An 18712-nucleotide genomic window follows, 5' to 3' on the forward strand; every position below is an offset into this window, starting at 1 on the left:
TTTTTTTTTTTTTAAGCCTGTCACTGAGTAGTAATTGTCCCCCTCAGCTGACTGCCCCCAGTTTCTGTTCTGAGTGTGATGTTCTGTGGTATGGAATGTCCTTTTGGCTACTTTGGGTCACCTGTCCTGCCATGCTTCTTCCCAGCTTCCTGTGCATTTGCTTGCTCACAGAGCGTGGGAAACTGAAAAGTCCTTGGAGTAAACACTCTTAGCAACAACTAAACCATCAGTGTGTTGTCAACAGTGTTCTCATACAAAATCCACAACACAGCCCCATACCAGCTACTAAGAAGAAAATTAAGTCTATCCCAGACCAAGACAGATGTGATGATCAAATCTCAGCTACTTTTGGTCTCTCATTTCACTTTCTGTCCCTGTAAGCCAGTTCACTGATGTCAGACTCCTATTGGGTAACTCACCAGCTCCAATGTTTAATCTATGCCAAAGTTTGCAGGCTGAATTGTAAAGCAGAGTCCTGGTGGCTGTCATGGAAAGCTCCTGAAGCCTTTATCCTTTAACCAGCTGTACAGAAGACCTTTATTTTCTAATCATAGTTGTACATTGAAATTAAATATAGTCAATTTACAATCACAGTCAGGAATGTTTTCAGAGTTACAGCAAGGGAGGAGAGCATGTTCCTGGGCTAGGTGTGGGAGGACAGTGCATTAGGAAATTCTATTTGTCCCATATTTGGCCACAAGACTAAAATACACAGCATGAAATGGCTGAAAACAAGCCTTTGCAAGAGGAAGTCCTGAGCATTTGGTTGGAAACTTCTCAGCTAGCTGAAAAGTTGATCTGAAGTAGACACCCGTTGCAACCTTCAACGGTTGTGGAAGCATCTCTGACAAAGAAAGATGAAAATGGTAATTTTACTTTGCATCATGACTTCATTTGAAAGGGTAAGTCAGAAGAGCAAGTGTTAGCCAGTGGTTAGCCATTATAAGTTGAGAGGCTAAAACACTGTGACACTCGGTTCTTGTCCGGCTCTGTGCAGGCACAAGGGGCCGAGCAGCCCGGGCGGTGAGAGACCGGTCGTGCCCCGTGAGCAGAGCGGCGGAGCCCGCGACCCACGCCCGTCCCGAAGGGCCCGGAGGCGGAGCTGTCCCGGCACTGGGCGGAGCCCCAGGCACCTCGGGCTCCGCGGCCGAGAAGTGAAAGCGAAAGCGAAAGGCGGAGGGGAGCGGCGCGGCGGGCATGGCGGGGCAGCGGCCGTGCGCCTTCCCGCTGCTGGTGCGGGGGGACTGGGGCCCCGCCGAGCCGCCGCCCGCGCTCAGGAAGAAGCTGCTCTGCTACTTCCAGAGCCAGAGGCGCTCGGGCGGCGGCGAGTGCGAGCTGCGAGCCGGGAGCGACAGCGGGGCCGGGCACATCCTCGTCTGCTTCGCCTGCCCCGAGGGTGAGCGGCCGGGCCGGGCGGGAGGGGTGCCGGCGCTGCCCCGCGGCTCCGACGGGCGGGGGGCGGCCGCACCCCCCTGAGCGGTGCCCGCTGTGTTGGCAGTGAGGGAGCGGGTGCTGAGCCGGCCGGTCCACGAGCTCGTGTGGGGGTCCGGAGAGCGGCTGTCGCTGCAGGTCACCGCGGGCGGCCCCGCGCAGGTGAGCGGGCCGGTGGGGCGGGCGCGGTCCGGGCGCGGAGGCTCCGCGGCTGAGCGCTCTCTCTCGTTCCCGCAGGAGGCGGAGCCGGCCGGCGCGACCGAGGCGCCAGGTAGGAGCTGCGGCAGGAGCCGCGGGGGCTCCGGGGCTGGCGAGGCACCGGCCCGGGGAGCCCTGCGCAGGAGCTGGCATGGGCAAGCAGGCGGAGCCGCTTGCTTGGCCGGGCCGGCCGAACGGCGCTGTAGCGCTTAGATTCTTCTCCCCAGCGCTCCCCCTTCACTTCCCGAATCCCAAACACGATGGAATTCCTGAGGTGCAGCCCCCGAGCCACAACCCAGGCACCGGACAGACCGACCGCACTATCACGGCTAATACAGGCGCACGCACACATAAACTGCACAATCAATACACGCACGGCTACTCAGTACACACCTGGCTGATACACGCGCACAGCACTAATCAATACACACTCGTGGCCAATACATAGCTAATCAATGTGTGACTATCGGTACACACAGAAGTAATCCACATACACGGGGCTAATTCACACACAGCTCGCTTAGCTCTGCTTGCCAAGTACCTGCTTGTGCATAGCGGGGTGATTGCACAGGTGAGGACTGATGGCACAGGCTGGAAAAGCAGTTTGGTCAATCTTACCATTGTCCTTTGTTTTCTAATGTAGCTGCATTTCCTCTTGTTCTAAACTAGGAAGCTGAGCAGTCATGCTGGGTCAAACACATCTTGACAGAGGCTCTTCCAGAGGTCTCATTTTTAAAGCCATTTCCCTCCCAAGGGCTGATGTTCTCAGCACTTCTTATGTTCAGTGCAGTTTTTTGTGTGAGGAAAATGCTGTAGTGCATGGCAGGACCTGCTCATGGTCATTCGTGCAGCATGACTGTGTGCTGACATTATGCCCGAGGCTTCTTGAGCTCAGAGTCTTTCTGTAACCAGTTCAACATATGGTGTAAAAAGAGGAATCTGGAAGGCTGTGATTCTGACAGTGTCAAATGAAACTTAATTCAAGCTCTGTTAGCTCCTGGGTGTACATTATTATGTCCATTTTCTTCTTGAAGTACCCAGCAACTGGGAAACCATTGTCATTTATCTCTAGTTAATGAAACCCAAGTGTCTCTTCCCATCTGCCAGAATAAACAAACTCCTGTGCATACTCAGCAGAAGAAGATAGGTGAGTGTGTCACTTATCTAGTGGTGAACACTGTATTCTTGCTCCTTTGGTTTTCTGGACCTTTCTTCAGCAGTGCCCTGGCCACCCTCGTGGCTTGTGTTGTTTGTCTAATGCAGTGTAGGAATTGTGATCCCAGGCTAAAAGAAAGAAATGCATTTTTTCCTTTCTGTGAGTTCCTTTAGAGCCCCCACTTCACTGACCACCTCAGACAGGTCAGTTCCTTAGGGGACAGCAGTGGGCCTTTTTTCTGGCTAAGGCTGTCCCTACCCAGACCTTCCCAGCTGCTGTGCTGTGCCGGAGCATCGGGAGCTGTGTACCCCAGGTACACCTGAGCAGCCGTGGCAGCCAACAAGTATAGACCCCAGGTGACCCACAGCTATGTCTGAACTGTGAATGGGGAGCACTGGTTTCCCTCATTGTGTGTTTGTGAAGAAGTTTTTCTATCTTCTGCTGTCCTTGCCTGGTGATGAACTGAAGCATTTCCTCCCTACATGTTGATATGGCAACTCCCGCTGGTGATCTGCTTAACTTGTTTTGGTTCTTACCCTGTTCTTTTATTTGACCATAAGTGTGATCTGAACAAAAAGTGGTGCAAAAGCTTGGAAGATGGGAAGCTTGTTTTTATTCTTCACTTTTGCCTAAGGCATTAGGATGTGATCTTTTATTTCAGAGTCACGTGAGAAATTGGAAGCAGAGAAAACAATCTCTAGGAATTCTGCTGTAGTAGTAACCACTGCCTTTGGGGAGGAAATAGAAGATGAGATTTTAGAAGTGTACTTTGAAAATAAAAGGAAGTCTGGTGGAGGGACCATTGAGTCCTATGTCAAAAAGGATGACCGAGTGATCATCACCTTTCAGAATGAGCAAGGTATGTTATGGATGTTACACTGCTTAAGCTCCCTTTTAAAAACAGACCTTTGCTGGTGCAGGATCTCTCTCTGGGCATTGCTCCAAGCAGAAATGGTATATTATTGCTATTATTTGACATGCTACTCTACTGTGATATCTCTGTTTTTCTGTGGGACTAGATGCCCAAGAAGTTTTGCAAAGAAAGCATTGCTTGAGTAAGATTGATCTGATTGTGAAGCCATGGCAAGTGGAGACTTCCCAGGAGTCGTGCCAAGTGGAGAACTCTGAAGGATCTCTGCTTCCCACTGCAGTTGTGCTGGGAAATGTGAAGGACACAATAAAAGATTGCATGTTAATTATGCTGGTAGAGAACGTCAGTGGCTTGTCAGAGGAGGATGGTGACTTCAGTGTGGAAATGATACCTGAGTTATCTGCTGCTGTAGTTACTTTTACTGGAAATACTGGTAAGAAGGAGTCAGAATTGAAGCTCTTTTTATTAGCTACATGTTTGCATGTGTATGTGTGAGTGAGATTAAGCTGGAAGTATTATCTTTCGTATTTTTAAGGTTTGTGTCCTTTTAAAGGAGGATTTACTTTACTAAAGTTAATGCCATAACCTTTATGTGTGAGGTATAGAGGCCAGTGCAAGTCAGAAGGAGAGCTAGTAAACACAACAGGTAGGACTAAAACCAAACCATAACTTAAAATAAGCAATGAAGGATGTACTTGGTCTGAGAACAGAAAGATAGTAAAAGCTGTCCTTGCCAAAAGCTGTCCTTCAGAGAAGGTGTAGGTTTTTCTACCTTAGAAATTATTTGTCTCTCAAGTCATGCTCCAATCCTATGTTTTTTCATGTAGCTTTGAGGAAATAAGGAGATCTTTAAGAAACTTAACTGTTTTTTCTTGACAGATGAAAAAGTGATTTGACTGTCTTTTATTGTGAGGCTAACAGGGGGGAAGTAGCCAAAATGAGAAATGTATTTGTCATAAAATTGAGACAATTTGAACTGTTTACTTGTGTCTTACTAGCTGTGTACAAAGCCACAGTCCAAAAATGAACCTGATGTTGTTTTCTGCTGGAGTTAAAGAAACCCAGTGACAGTCAGTAGGAAAACTAGTGGTAAATTCTGGCTGCAATCACTGTAATCAAGGATTGTGATCAACCATGAGGGGAATACTAAGTGACACATACTGAATATGTGGAAAGAAGCAGCTTTATGGGCAGCTCTGAGCTGATTTTGTGATCCAGTGCTTTGATCAGTGCACAGGGTGATAATCTGCTAACATCATGGTAGACAAACGAGCTCCGAGTTTGATCTTTCCTTTTTCTTCTCCTTTCTCCTTCTAGATGCAGAGGAATTTGCTAAAAAGCTGAATCAAAACCATAGAGCAAGGAAACAAAACATTACTGCATGGTGCCTTGAGCAAACAAAAAGTGTTAGGGCTGAAAATATACCACCCAACACCCCCAGTCACTATATAACTGTCTACTTTGAAAATGAGAAGTATGGTGGTGCACAGGTAGTGGATGTTCAACAGCTGCCTGATGAAGATGCAGCTATCATTAGATTTGGTGACTATAAAGGTAATGTAGAAATGCAGAGGCCTTATTTTTTTTTTAGAACATCTTGTTTAAAGACCAAAATGTGGATTTTCTAGAGAAATGCCTCCTTTGTCCTTGTAAAATAGCAGATGTGGTGCTTTGGTCTCATGCTAACTGGAGTGCAAGCTTCAGTTTTGGACCAGCTGGGCATAAGGCATAGAACTTTTTCATTTTCTAGACAGTTTATTTCACCCAGGCCTTGATCCTTACAGAGTTCTGGGTGCAGTTTGAGTTCCATGGGGAGTACACAGCCCCACAGGTACAGGGGACTTCCCCCACCTGCTGTCTTGGCCACCAGCTGCCCATGGCAACATGCCCAGTCTGGCTCATCTCAGGACAAACTCTTGGGCAGTTTTTTGGCTGGAGAGCACATGCTATGGGTTGTTCAGTCAGTGGCAGAAAGATGAGTGACTGTGAAAAGTGTAGGACAAGGGAGAAGCTGGAGGCATTGCAGTGAAGGGGAGAATTGAGGAGGAGTTGAAGGAAGGAGATGGTCTTTTGGGAAAAACAGGAGCTGTGTTTTGAACTGCTAAGTATTAGCCCAGACACTATGGAGCTGGGCACTTCAAGTACAGCATATAAGAGAAGTGGGGGCAGAGATTATGCACACCTCCTTCCAGAGGTGTGGATGCTGTTGTGCTTGACTGTCTCTCTTCAGCATTTTAAATGAATAATTCTTCAAAAATCTGGAATTATTTATATTTGGGTACTGGAGGAAATGAATCTAAAAATGTTCTTAAGAATAACAAACATTATTATCTAGAAAATACAGTTTAAAAACCCCCAAGCAATGAAAAAGCCCCAAAACAAAAAGAGAAGCTCTTAAGTGCTGATATTAATAACTTCAGGGGGTTGTTTGTTTGTTTTAGATGTAAAAAATATCCTGGCAAAGAAGCATTCACTCAACAAAACACCAATCTTTGTCTATCCTTACTACACCTCACTGGGAACAGCTTTATATGGAAAGGAAGGGCCGCAGATAAAGAAGCCAGATCCAATTACATTGCCTCTGGATCCCTGTATCTGGAATTATTTGCAAGGAAATAGTAGCTTAATTGAGGCAATAGATCATGAAATGGCAAAGTGTAATTGTGTGCCAGTGTGGCCTGACACCCTCTGTGCAGATCCAAAAGTTACTTTGCATCCTTCAGCTGTTTTTTCTGAGCGGAAGAGATCAGTATCTCGATTGGTTAAGGCATGGAAAGAAGATGTTTCCACAGCATTTTCACACACCATATCAAAATATGAAGCAATCCAATGTCAAGTAAGCACAGAGGTGTGGGAAGCCATTAGGAACAGCTTTCCCCATGATGAAGTTCTGATGATCCCAAATATTTCCAAGGATTTACATGTTCTGGTAGGTGAAAAAGAAGCTGTGAAGAAGGTTGAACAAGAACTGAAGCTCCTGATCAAAAAGGCCAGCAGAGAAATTGAAAGAGAAAAACAAAGAACTGAACTGAAAGTCAAGACAGTGAATCCAGGGGAATATGGAATTTTACAGATGACTGGTCTTGAAGAAAAATTTCGTACAGAGTTCCCAGACCTGCAAATAACTTATGATAATTTGCAGAAGAGCATTAACCTATCTGGAGTGCCTGAGGAAGTTTACAAAGTAAAAGGAGAAATACTTGATCACATACACAAAATGGCAAAGAAAACAATTAATGTCCACCCTAACATTTTTCAGTTTTTAGAGCATATTGATAATGAAGCCCTGTCACAGATCCTGTTTGTATCAAAACAAATTAATGTCTTTTATGAGATTGATGCAGGAGAGATCATCCTGAAAGGCAATGCTCCTGAAGATCTGCTAAAAGCAGAGGAAGAAATAAAGAAAGAACTGGACTACAAAAGTATTACTTTGGAGGATGAGTCAGTCCTCCAGAAGGAGGATTGGCGGGTGCTAGCCAAGGAAACCTGCTCTAATGGAGCTGTAGCAGTCACCCAGGCAGAGACTCAGATCGTGATTGCTGGTCTTTCTGAAGCTGTAGCAAAATCCTTTGAGAAACTTTACAGCTTTATAGATGAAAACACACATGTGCAAAAGGTCATTGAAGGAAAGCCAATGGCACTCATAAAGTTTTTTAAGAAAGAGAAGGTCGGTGATTGGGCTGACTTATCAAAAAAAGGTGTGAAAGTTGATTTCAGCACACAGAAAAACTGTGAAGTCATAACGTTGAGTGGGCCAAAGACAAAAGTGCTGGAAGGAGTCAGCTTAGTTGAGCAAATACTATCTGGCCTGCATTTTAAGCGTGTGGTAATTGACTTGCCAGGAGCCAAGGCATATATAAAAGAGCAAGCACACCTTTTGGCCCCCCATATAAAAGAAATGTTCAAGTGTTTAGTCCTACTGGAAGAGCAGCCGGAAGAACAGCTGAAAGAACAGAAACAACACAGTGACAGAGGCAAGCTCTATATGCAGGTGACCATGGGTGAGACTGTAATAGCGCTTTACAAAGCTGACTTGTGCACTCATCCTGTTGATGTTGTGGTGAATGCATCTAATGAGGACCTAAACCACATTGGGGGCCTGGCTGATGCACTGTCAAGAGCAGCTGGGCCAGCGCTGCAGGAGGAGTGTGATGAGCTGGTGAGGAAGCTGGGGAGTTTGCAGCCCGGCTGCGCCGTGATCACGCGCGCCGGGAAACTGCCCTGCAAGAACGTCATCCACGCTGTCGGGCCCAGGTGGAGTGCGGAGAATTCAGCAATGTGCATGTGGTTGTTGAGGAAGACAGTGAAAAAATGTCTGCAACTGGCTGAAGCATACAAGCACCATTCCATAGCTCTGCCTGCTATAAGTGGAGGGATTTTTGGCTTCCCAATGGAACTGTGTACTTACTCGATTGTATCTTCCATCAAGGAGACCTTGGAAGAGTCCAAGGGGAACAGCACTTTGAAGGAGGTTCATCTCGTGGGTTTTGCACAGGATAGCATTCAGGCTTTCAGTAAGGCATTTAAAGAAGTTTTTTCAGAGTCTTCAGCTTCCTACAGGCCACCTCATCATGTCAGTACAGTTCCTCACCCTAAGCAGAGAACTTCTAAGCACATTAAGAACTTCCCCTTCATAACAACTAAGGAAGGCCTTAACATTGTGCTGCAAACAGGAAGCATTGAGGATGCTGCAGTAAGTGTTCTAAATTACCTCCTTTTGAAATAAAAAGTGGGTACTTTTGTGTCTTTTTTTAAAACTTAACAAACACAAAACCAATGTCATTGGTGAACAACTGGCATGAAACGTGCAGTTGGTATTGCACTTCCTGTGGAGAACCAGTGATTTTGATAATTGATTTCTGATTGCCTCCTGCACTGAATTTCTGTTAGCTGGCTGATAGATACCTGTACTGGGATTGCCAATACTGGAAGCAGGTCTGTCCAGGACCCTTCTGCAAAACCTCTAAGGAGTGGATGTGTGCCTCCCATAGCTTGTGCATGCAGGTCCTCCAGTTGGCCAGGGCAGAATATATGTTAAAATGTGTATGAGGCCCTTTCTGAGGAGCTAAATACAGGGTTTTTTGCAATGTTGAGTGCCCTTTGTATTTCTCTCATTCATAAGTTACTGCTTTTCTCACTTCTTTTTTCCTTAGATTACCCCAAGTCTTGTTTATCTTCAGTGTCTGCTTGTCCCCCTAAACTAGCCATGCACAGGAAGCCCTGCCTACCTCAGTGAACTCACATTTTGGTTTGTGAGCCTCTCCTTGAGAACAAACTTGCACAAATGTTTTTCAGATGGAGGTAGAATGAGTAAACAAGGAATGCAGAATTGTCACTCCCATTAGGCTGAATTTAATTTAATAGTTAACTCAATTTTGTGTTTCTTGGGGCAGGCTCATGATATTGGAATTGAGCATAATTTCTGGTTTATTCTAAAACTTTGTTCTCTCTGGTTTTTTCCCAAAAATTTACCTTGTAGACCATCAGGCAGGCTGTATTTGGTTATCCAAGGCAAAATTTAAATTTGATACTTACAAGCTAGAGTTTTTACCTGTGTGTTTTTCAGACATCCATTGTTGTTGTCAGCGTTGGGAAAGATCTCCAGCTTGACAAAGGGCCGCTTGGTAAAGCTTTGCTAAACAAGGCAGGGCCAATGCTTCAGACAGGCTTGAATAAAGAAGGTGGAGGAAGAATACCTGAGGAAGGATCTGTGTTGAAAACTAAAGGTTACAATCTGGCTTGCAGTGTTGTGCTTCATGCTGTGGTACCTTTGTGGTCTCAGAAAAACACACCTTCAAAGGTAAAAGGGTCTTTATTTGCCTGAGTTTTTCTGGGATTTACAGTGTGTTTAATGGCACTTTTCCTCTGATATGGGAGACCGTCTCATAAAAGATGAGAGCGTTTTACTCATTCTTTTTTAACTGTGGGCTGATCCCTCATTGACTTAATAAATTCCTTGTGAATTCCTTGTATATGGAATTAATTGTATTTTAATACCAAGAGATAGCTGAAAGGGAAAGTGTTACATTACACATACTGGGAAAAAATACCTCCAGTAACTGAAAAAATAATTGTGCTTTACAGGTCTTGGGTGACATAATCACAAAATGCCTGGAGATTGCTGAAGAACTGTCTTTGAAATCAATTACTTTTCCAGCAATTGGGACAGGGAATTTAGAATTCCCAAGATCTGTTGTTGCTAAATTATTGTTTGACAAAGTGTTTGAATTCAGTAGTGAAAAAAGAGTAAATTCTCTTGAAGAAGTTCACTTCCTATTGCACACAAAAGACACAGCTAATATTCAGGTGAGTTATTGTGGTTATATTATATTATGTTATATTATGGTGTGTCTGAGTCTGTCTCATGATACTTGGCTATCTGATGATATTCAAAGAATCTCCAAGGTGCTTGTTCTTATACTAAAGGAAAAGGTTGCTGACAGTGTCTCTCATCTATACTGAAGGTTGTCTTTTTAGTTCTATCTCCCATGGTCACCAGCATATCAAGTACAGTCCTGCTCCCTTCCTGTCCTTTTCTGTTTCCTGAGAATAATACATACAAAAGTGTAATTACTCTTTATTTCATGAACTCACCTAATTCTTCAGTCAGTAGGTCGACAAGTTTGTTGTAACTACTGCTTCAATGCCTGCACTCTTGACAAACAGGTATGCTTTTAATGGAGTGCTGGTGTCTTTTTAGGAGGAATCTTTGTGTTAGGATTGCTGTGCTGTAGAAACATAAAAGTTTTCTCCATCACCCTCTCTTCAGTGTCCCATTAACATAAATTTCAATATCCACACTCAAGTTACTCATTTCACACTGAAAGAGAGCAGTCACACTGTGATGTTCAGATAAGTGTTCCTACATCTGTTGCCTTCTGTACTTTGTGCAACTTTTTGAAAGGCTAAACTTGAAGGCTACTGCATCAAAACCTGAGCTATTGTGCACAGAGAAGGGTGGCATTCCCTGTAAGAGCTGAGCTAGCATGAACTACTCACTCACTGCAAGGATGCCTTCTGCTGCTCTACCCCTGTGGAATGGTAAAAGCCACCCCCCATGTGGCTTTGACTCCATTATTTGTGATTCTGTGTGCTGTTCACACCGAGCAGCCTTGCTCTCTGAGAACAACATCTGTCAGGACTTGCCATCAGCATTGTGGCAGATGATGTGAAGTAATTTGCATTGAATTCTTTCTAAATGTTTTTAGCTTTGCTTTTCAAACCTTTATTTTTACTGTGTGAAGACTTCTACAGGGGTTGATTGTAATTTCATTCTCTAGGAATTCTCAGATGAACTTGAAAAAAGATCTGTAGCTGTGACAGGAGAGAATCCTGCTCCAAATGATGCTAGCCCAAGCACAGGTAAGGTTTATTCACAGAAACTGTGTGCCTACTGATTATTTTTTTCAAGTATTCCAGAGAATGCATTAATTATGGATATTTAGGTACTTGCTTGGTGAGCATGTCATTCCCAAAGTCTGAGTGGCTGCTGTAAAGGCCTTATTTCAGGCTGAGTGTCTGTTATGACAGAAATAGTGCAGGAGATGCTAAGGAAAAACGTGTTCCTGTGATTCTGGATAGTGCCCCTGCAAATAGGAACAGCAGAAGTTATAAGGTGTCAAGGGCATCAGCAGTGCTTTTACTTTTATTGCTGTAGCAGTAGATTAAACTGTGACCAAGGTAGTGTCTTCCTCTGTCCTGGGAAGGCAGGTGAGATCCTGGGTATGTGTGTTGAAGTGGTCTCTTTGAAATACCCTTATGTATGTTCAGATGAATAGCAAAATCAAACTGAAATGTATTTCTTAATGGAACTGCAGCCTGTAGAAAAATGAGTTACATATCGAAAACTTAGTTACAATTTTACAAATAACATGTGTAAAAATTTGCACCTTTTCAAGAAGGAGAGAACCTGCCTGGAAACTCTGTGAGACACAGAAGCAAGGGAGTGAGACTTAGAAAGTTTGCTGCTGTCTTACATGGGAATTTTGCAGTGGTAAAATGTCACCAAGTAGTGTCTGCATAAGAGGTGTGCAGCAAAACACATTTTCCCTGCCATCCTGCCATGATAGAAATGATGGGAATGAATGCAGGTGGAGTACAGACTCGTATAAGAATGATTTTCAGTTAGCATGGCAGGCAATCCCTTCCACAGGCTGAGTCTGTAGCCAAACTGTGTCTCTGTAGGCATTGTACCCAATCCCTCCTTTCTGCTCAGGGTCTGTATTTCTTTTCCTGCAGCTTTTTCTGCTGTCCCTTCAGCCTCAGCACACAATGTGCCTGAAATGACAATTGGCTCCATCATGTTCCGGGTGGCAGAAGGTGATATTACCAAGGAGGAGGGAGATGCCATTGTAAACATAACAAACGAGACCTTCAACCTCAAAACAGGTATTTTAATTGATATTGTGTGTGCTTGGAAGGGCTGGGAAAGAGGAACAGCAGCCCTTTTATTTGTTTCACAGTGTAGTTTCTGTTTTGCTTCTTGGGGTACAAAAGTTCAATTAGGGAGTGTCTGAACTTTATTCACTTGTTTATCTATGTTACAGGACAGCATGCTTAAGCCTCCCTTGCAGAAAGGGAAACTAATTATCTTTTTATAGAGCACCTCTCAGACTAAAGGAGGAGACAAACGTCAGTGAGGTTTTGACCTTAGTGAAACTTGTTGGGTACTCAAAACATCAGTTTGAATTGAAAAAGCATATAAGGCTAAAATTTTGGCTACAGTCTCTGTAATATTATCAGAATTGAGATTATTTAGATGTGATGAGGCATACAGTTCTGCCTCAGATGGGACTTCAACAGCAGTAACAGTGGATCCATGTTGCTCTTTTCATTTAAGGTGTCTCCAGAGCAATTCTGAATGGTGCTGGAAAAGCAGTTGAAGATGAATGTGGTGTACTAGGTATGGTGCAACATTTCTGACCTCTCCAAAGGTGTTACTCTGACTACTGTAGTTCCATCTGTATTACACACTGTTACAGCAACTAGTTTTTAATCTGTTAATGTGATATTTGAAAACATCTAATGGGGAAGAAAAGGTAAAATCTTCAGGATTCAGCTTCGAAGCATACATAAAGATCCAAATCTATTGTTATTGTTATCCTCTTATTTCAATAAAGATTTCCTTAAAACAGAGTCAACATCAAACATAGCCGTGAGCAAGGGGTGATGCTGGCAAAAATGTTAATAGAGAAACCATTTGTAGGCCAAATAGTTGGACAGCAACTATAATGAAAGAGGAGTAAAGATGGATGAGTATGTGGTTTAAAACACCAGAAAAGAAGGGAAGTGGGAAATATGCAGGTGTGGAGGTCACCTTGGAAGACCAACCAAAGGAAAAGAATTATGTGGAAGAGATCCAAGGTAAACAAGCTGTTCTTGCACAGCCCAAGAGGGTAATATGGGTTAGGTGGCCTGCAGGTAGATGGCATATTCATGTGTGTGTGTAGACAGAATGCCAGTCTTCATTAAGTTCTCCAAGTTTACTGAGCAAACCTGACAAATAAAGGCACACACTAAATTTATTTGCCAAAGGAGGCAAATATTTTACAAAAATAAACCAAGTTTTTGTGCCTTGGAAGAGAAAATTGAATGAAGGGGTTGCTCACTTTATGGAAGGAGACACAAAGCTTATCCTGGTGCATATTTCTCACCATTTCTTATTTCCTGATGAGGACTAGCACACATCTATATTGGGGATAATTGTTGATTATTTTCTCCTACTTATGTTTCAGCCCAGAAAACTGGCAAGAACTGTATCATCACCCAGGCAGGAAACCTGCCATGCAAAAAAATAATGCATTTTGTTTACCAACGTGATATCAGGTCCCTGGTTTTCCAAGTACTCCAGGAGTGTGAACTGCAGCAGTACACCTCTGTCGCCTTCCCAGCAATCGGAACAGGTCTGTGTCTCCCTTTTCTGAAAAGGGTTCAGTGCATGTGATTCTGCTGATCTCAGGGCTCAAGTGATGAGTTTGATTTATCTGGAGAGGTTGTTATTTGGTGAAAATATATTTGGGAATATGCAGTCTTTAAAAATGTTATTAGACGCTTATGAAAGCTAGAAAACTTCAGTCCTTACAGTGATCCAGTACATCAAGAGCATGAGTTTTCTAAAGCCAAAACTTCCTTGCTAACAGGGATTCAAAGGTATGTCTGTGATTGCTGAAGAACCTGAAGCCTGGTATATGTGGGCACCTCATCAGAGAGTAGCCAGGGAGGGGAGGTACTCCTCCATTGCTGAAATCAGTAGGTGATGGAACTCTGGCCAGCAGCTGCACAAGTAGGATTGATACAAATGGAACACAAGCCTGTCAAAAAGCCCAAATTGTCCCTTTTTTTGTTCTCTTCTCATTTTCAGTTAGTTTGGTAGAAATCCCCTGGAGCTGGAGAATCCAGAGCTGCACCCCATGCACATGGGAACCTCTTGCACAAATAAAATTAGGCTTGCATTTTGAGCAAGGAATGGACTACCGGGCCACTGAGCAGCAGGCCTGTGGCCTGTTAGCTACCCAAGCATATAATCTACATCATAACCTGATTGGTTGAAAGGACACTTCCATTTTTCCCTTACTGGAAAGGTGGTCCCCAACTTTCTTTTCCTGATACATAGAAACCTTTCTTAATTGCCAGCCTGATGTTATTCTCAACTTGTTTATGATCCAGCTGATGGTGTGGATATATTCAAACCTGTCCTTTTAAAGATGTTTTAATCATCTGTAACAGTTATTAACACTTTCTAGAGCAAAATATCTGCATCTTTTTTCAGGAGAGGCACGCCGCAATCCAGCTGAGGTAGCTGACAACATGATAGATGCAGTAACTGACTTCGCAAAAAGGAATTCTGCTACGTCTGTGAAAACTGTTAAAGTTGTCATCTTTCAGCCACATCTGATGAGTGTGTTCCAAGCAAGCATGCAGAAAAGAGAAAAGTCTACTGCAACACGAATCAAAGCCTTTGTTTCCAAGGCATATCACATGGGTAAATGTAAGTAGATGTCATTTAGGTACAGGTTATAGATCAATCTGTTTAGCACTAGCTAAAAAAGATTAATATTAATGACAATATTTATGTATTTCAATGTAGCACTCTGGAGCTCTGAGAAACTTTCCCCTAAGGAAGAAACCAAAGTGGTTTTGGAAAAGAAAATCAACCTGGCTGTTGTGCAGATTTGTGGTGAAAATAAAAAAGAAGTGGAAGAAGCTGAAAAGTGGCTGAGAAGTGCAATTTCAAAAGAACAGTCTCAAACACAAATTGTAGATGAGACTATCTCTCATTTCAATGAAGAAGAGAAAGCAGAACTGCGTGACCTAGAAAATGAATTAAAAATTTGTCTTAATTTGAAGAGTACCCATATTGAAATTTCAGGGGTTGCAAAAGATGTGTGCGTGGCTTCTTTAGCTGTTCATAAAATGATTCTCAGGGTAAAAGCTGCTAAAGAGACACAGGCAAAACTTTTACAAAATTCAATTGAATGGAAATATTTTGAAAAGGATTCTTATGTACCCTTCAACAGTCTCACAAATGTGGAGTTGGAAGATGCTTACAAGGGAAAGCAGAAAACTCTTGAAGTCACCATTGGTGAACAAATTTACACAGTGGATATGGAACAGAAGACTGCTGTGGATGCCCATGGAAGGCAGATATCCCTTATACGTATTGAGAAATCTGAAGGTATGTAAAAGCATCGTGACAGACTGATGTTCCCATGTGACAACCTGCTTGCACCCAGTAAGAGAAAGGAGAAGGGAATGATGAGAATATTTAAAATACATATTAGGAGTTTTCTGCAGGTCCTTTTCTGGAGCATGTGGAAAGGAACCGAATTGGGAAATAAAATAATGTTGCAGCTATTTAAAATATTTTGAAAAGAGAGTAATGTGTTCTGATGTTCTTAACAGGCTTAATAGCAATAATGTTCTTGTAGCATTTGTTGTGCTAGATCTCAGCTCACTTCTGTTCTTGAACCGTATCCTCTTCCATTTACAGAACAGGGAGATCCTCCTTTCCCAGTCATCCATAAGCAAGATGTGTGGACTTCTAGAAGAATTTGTAGAAGGTTATGTTTCATTTTAGGCAGGGGATTTGGGTGAATATGAGTGATCGTTTTTCTTCTGCAGATCAAAAGTCAACAGCGCCCCCTCCAACATGGGACCATATGGAAAATGAGCAATTCAAAATAGTGGAACTAAAACCAGACTCAAGAGAGTACAAAGATGTGCAAGAAAGGTTTCAGCAAACCTGTCAGTTATACAAAATTGAAAAGGTAAAAGCAAGTCATCATTTCTTAATGGCAAGCGATGAAGGATACTGATAACAGAAAAATAAAATCCCCTGGGATTTCTAAAGCTGGGACAAGTCTTTCTGGCTGTCATTAACTTTATTCAGTTTTAATCAGTTTAATGTTGCAGTACAGGTATTTGGAGCAGCTCTTAAGCAGTCACTTCTTCAGCTCCAGAGGACAGTGCTCTTCCTTGGAATGGTTTTTGCTGTAGCAGAGCACGTTTTGCCAGTATGCCACGTGTGTTGTGCATATGGGCAAAACGTCATAACCTGGCTGGTTGCCAGGCCAACAAAAGGATGTGCATATGCCATGCACACATGCCACATGTGTTGTGCAGACCCAGCAGGCATTTACAGCCTGGAAACCTGTGAAAAGCTCCTGTATTGTTTTCCAGGAGTGTTTGTCTTATGGTTTGGGCTGGGTTCTGCTACCTGCCATGCCAGAGTTTGGAAAGATTTGACTAATTTATTTAATCACCTGATGTATGTGTATTGGAGCTAGGAGGGGAATCTTGGATGCTGATTGAATGATTGATAGGCTAACTTTTTTCATTACAGCAACCTACCCACTTTCTTTCTTTCTTTCTTTCTTTTTCTTTCTTTCTTTCTTTCTTTCTTTCTGTCTTTCTTTCTTTCTTTCTTTCTGTCTTACTTTCAAACTTCACAGATTGAAAGGATACAGAACCTGTATTTCTGGAAAAGCTACCAAATAAAAAAGTGTGAAATAGATAAAAAAAATGGCGACAAAAATAATGAGAGGCTTCTGTTTCATGGGACGAGTCAGGAGTCATTAACCCTTATTAACAAACATGGATTTAACCGGAGCTATGCTGGAATGAACGGTAATGTAACTTTCCAAACAACTCTTGTTTTCCCTTACAGAGCTAGGACTGATTTGGTCATGCCATGTATACTCCTACCTTGTGTGCAAAATTATTTATTTTGTTGTATTTCCCTATTGCAAATAAAAAACAGAGTTGTCCAGTGATTCACAGGCTCTGAAGGTGGCAGATAAGGAGTTGCTGCTACTGAAACACTCACAAACCTTTGCTTTTCTGACTACAGCTGCAAACTTTGGAAATGGAACATACTTTGCTGTTAATGCCTGCTATTCTGCCAATGACCTCTACTCTAAACCAGATGTGAATGGGAGGAAGTACATGTACTTGGCCCGAGTCCTTGTTGGAGAATACTCTCTGGGGAAAAAAGGATCAATTACTCCAGCACGAAAAAATGTTAGCAACTCTGTAGATCTGTATGATAGTTCAACTGATAACATGAGCCAGCCATCCATGTTCATAATTTTTAATGACATTCAAGCTTACCCAGAATATCTTATCACTTTTACTAAGTAAGTATTTTAATTGCAGCCACAACTGTATGTCTTTTAGCCTCTATGTAGAATAGAAACATTTGTAACAAAACACTAAACAAAAATACTAAAGAATTGTGTCAGATTAAGTTCTGACTTGATTTAAGCAATCTCTGGCAGTTTCTGATCCCCCTGAAGCTTGCTGACACTTGGAGCAGCTGAATGTATTAAGACTCAAGCACAATATTGTACTACAGTCCTCTTTTAGATTACATAGTGAGCCTTTCTATTGTATCAGCCACACAACCTTAGGGCCTTCCTAATTGCTGGTGGGGGATTGGAAGGGATAATGCAGCCACAGACTGTTCAGTGTTGCATTTCTGATGCCTTTTTATACTCTGTGACAGTCTCATAACTAGTTATGTTAGAGCAGTTTTCAATAAAGGAACCAGTTGTACTAAATAGCTTGTGTTTGTCTAAACTTCTTTGAACATTTAGCATTGGTTTTTAACCAGTGAACTTCAATGAACTTGACATTACAGATTTGGAATTACTTGTTTTTAATACAATAAACCCTGCTGCTTTGCAGCACCCCCAACTTTGAAAAGGCCTTGGCTCCTCTGAATGTATTGGGTTTGATTTACTTGGTTGTATGATTAAGAAAAAAAAAATCTTCCAATGCTTTCTTTACATAGTTAGGTTACTGTTATAATTTTACCATGGGTTGGTGTGTCCCTATGAGAAATAAGTACTGTGGGGTAACTCTGGCCAAGGGACACCTTTTCTAGGGAAGGTGGTGTGAAATAACATGAATATGCAAGTCAAGTGTCTCAGGAGAGCCATTAACTCCAGGCTGTGCATTTGCACATCCCATAACTCCTGTGACTGCACTGGCACTGCTCCCTTTGGACTTTTTTGCTTTTTACTATGTAAAAAAACTCAAGTGGTTAGAAAAACTCCATTTTCTAACCACTGAAAATTGCTGACTGTTGAGATCAAGTGTGTTGAAATCAATTTAACCTAGAGCTGGAGATCAAGGTATTGGTATGGGGGCCAAAAGTCTTACGCTTTGCTTGTACAGTGAATAAACTTATTAAGTGCTCATCACAAATACCTGTGGCCAGTGGTTCAGCAGCATGCCAGGAGCCAGAGGAGATGGCTCCAGGCTCTTCATTGCTGCTATGGGTCACTGGTACGAGGACCATTCTCTCCAGGAGCCAGTACTGCATCAGGTCTGAGCTTCCTCAGTGCCACAAGAGGACACCAAGGTGTTTTTTCACCAGTGCTTGCATTACAGGTGCCTAAGGCATGAAGCCTGGAGCAGAAACCTGTCATCCTGGGCTTTGTGCAGGCCATGAGTAACAAATGCTGCTTCTCCAAATGGGTTTATTCTAACAGGCAATGGCCAGAGGCAGGAGTGTACAAAGGGACCAAGAATCATTGAGTAGCCTGAATTGG

At 42.9% G+C, this 18712-nt stretch overlaps 1 protein-coding gene across 6 annotated transcripts; it reads left to right on the forward strand.

The window, feature by feature from the left end:
• The first annotated feature begins 1165 nt into the window (after positions 1 to 1165).
• On the forward strand, positions 1166 to 17716 carry LOC110480607 (protein mono-ADP-ribosyltransferase PARP14). Of its 6 annotated transcripts, XM_085584888.1 has the most exons (19): positions 1166 to 1396; positions 1499 to 1593; positions 1669 to 1702; positions 2702 to 2776; positions 3447 to 3644; positions 3805 to 4089; positions 4974 to 5210; positions 6098 to 8352; positions 9226 to 9459; positions 9744 to 9965; positions 10940 to 11021; positions 11898 to 12047; positions 12499 to 12561; positions 13394 to 13561; positions 14428 to 14646; positions 14746 to 15333; positions 15780 to 15925; positions 16610 to 16784; positions 17008 to 17716. In XM_085584888.1, exons 1-19 carry the CDS (start codon positions 1198 to 1200, stop codon positions 17295 to 17297), a joined length of 5715 nt encoding a protein of 1904 aa, XP_085441014.1. In that variant the 5' UTR covers positions 1166 to 1197; the 3' UTR covers positions 17298 to 17716. The 6 variants fall into 6 exon arrangements, with proteins under 6 accessions (XP_085441014.1, XP_085441016.1, XP_085441012.1 ...); XM_085584886.1 differs by having other exon boundaries at positions 1178 to 1396; positions 1499 to 1702; XM_021548680.3 differs by lacking the exon at positions 2702 to 2776 and having other exon boundaries at positions 1178 to 1396.
• Positions 17717 to 18712: the final 996 nt, after the last annotated feature.

The sequence above is a fragment of the Lonchura striata genome, chromosome 7, assembly GCF_050655825.1.
Source record: "Lonchura striata isolate lonStrDom1 chromosome 7, ASM5065582v1, whole genome shotgun sequence".
Classification (NCBI taxonomy): domain Eukaryota; kingdom Metazoa; phylum Chordata; class Aves; order Passeriformes; family Estrildidae; genus Lonchura; species Lonchura striata.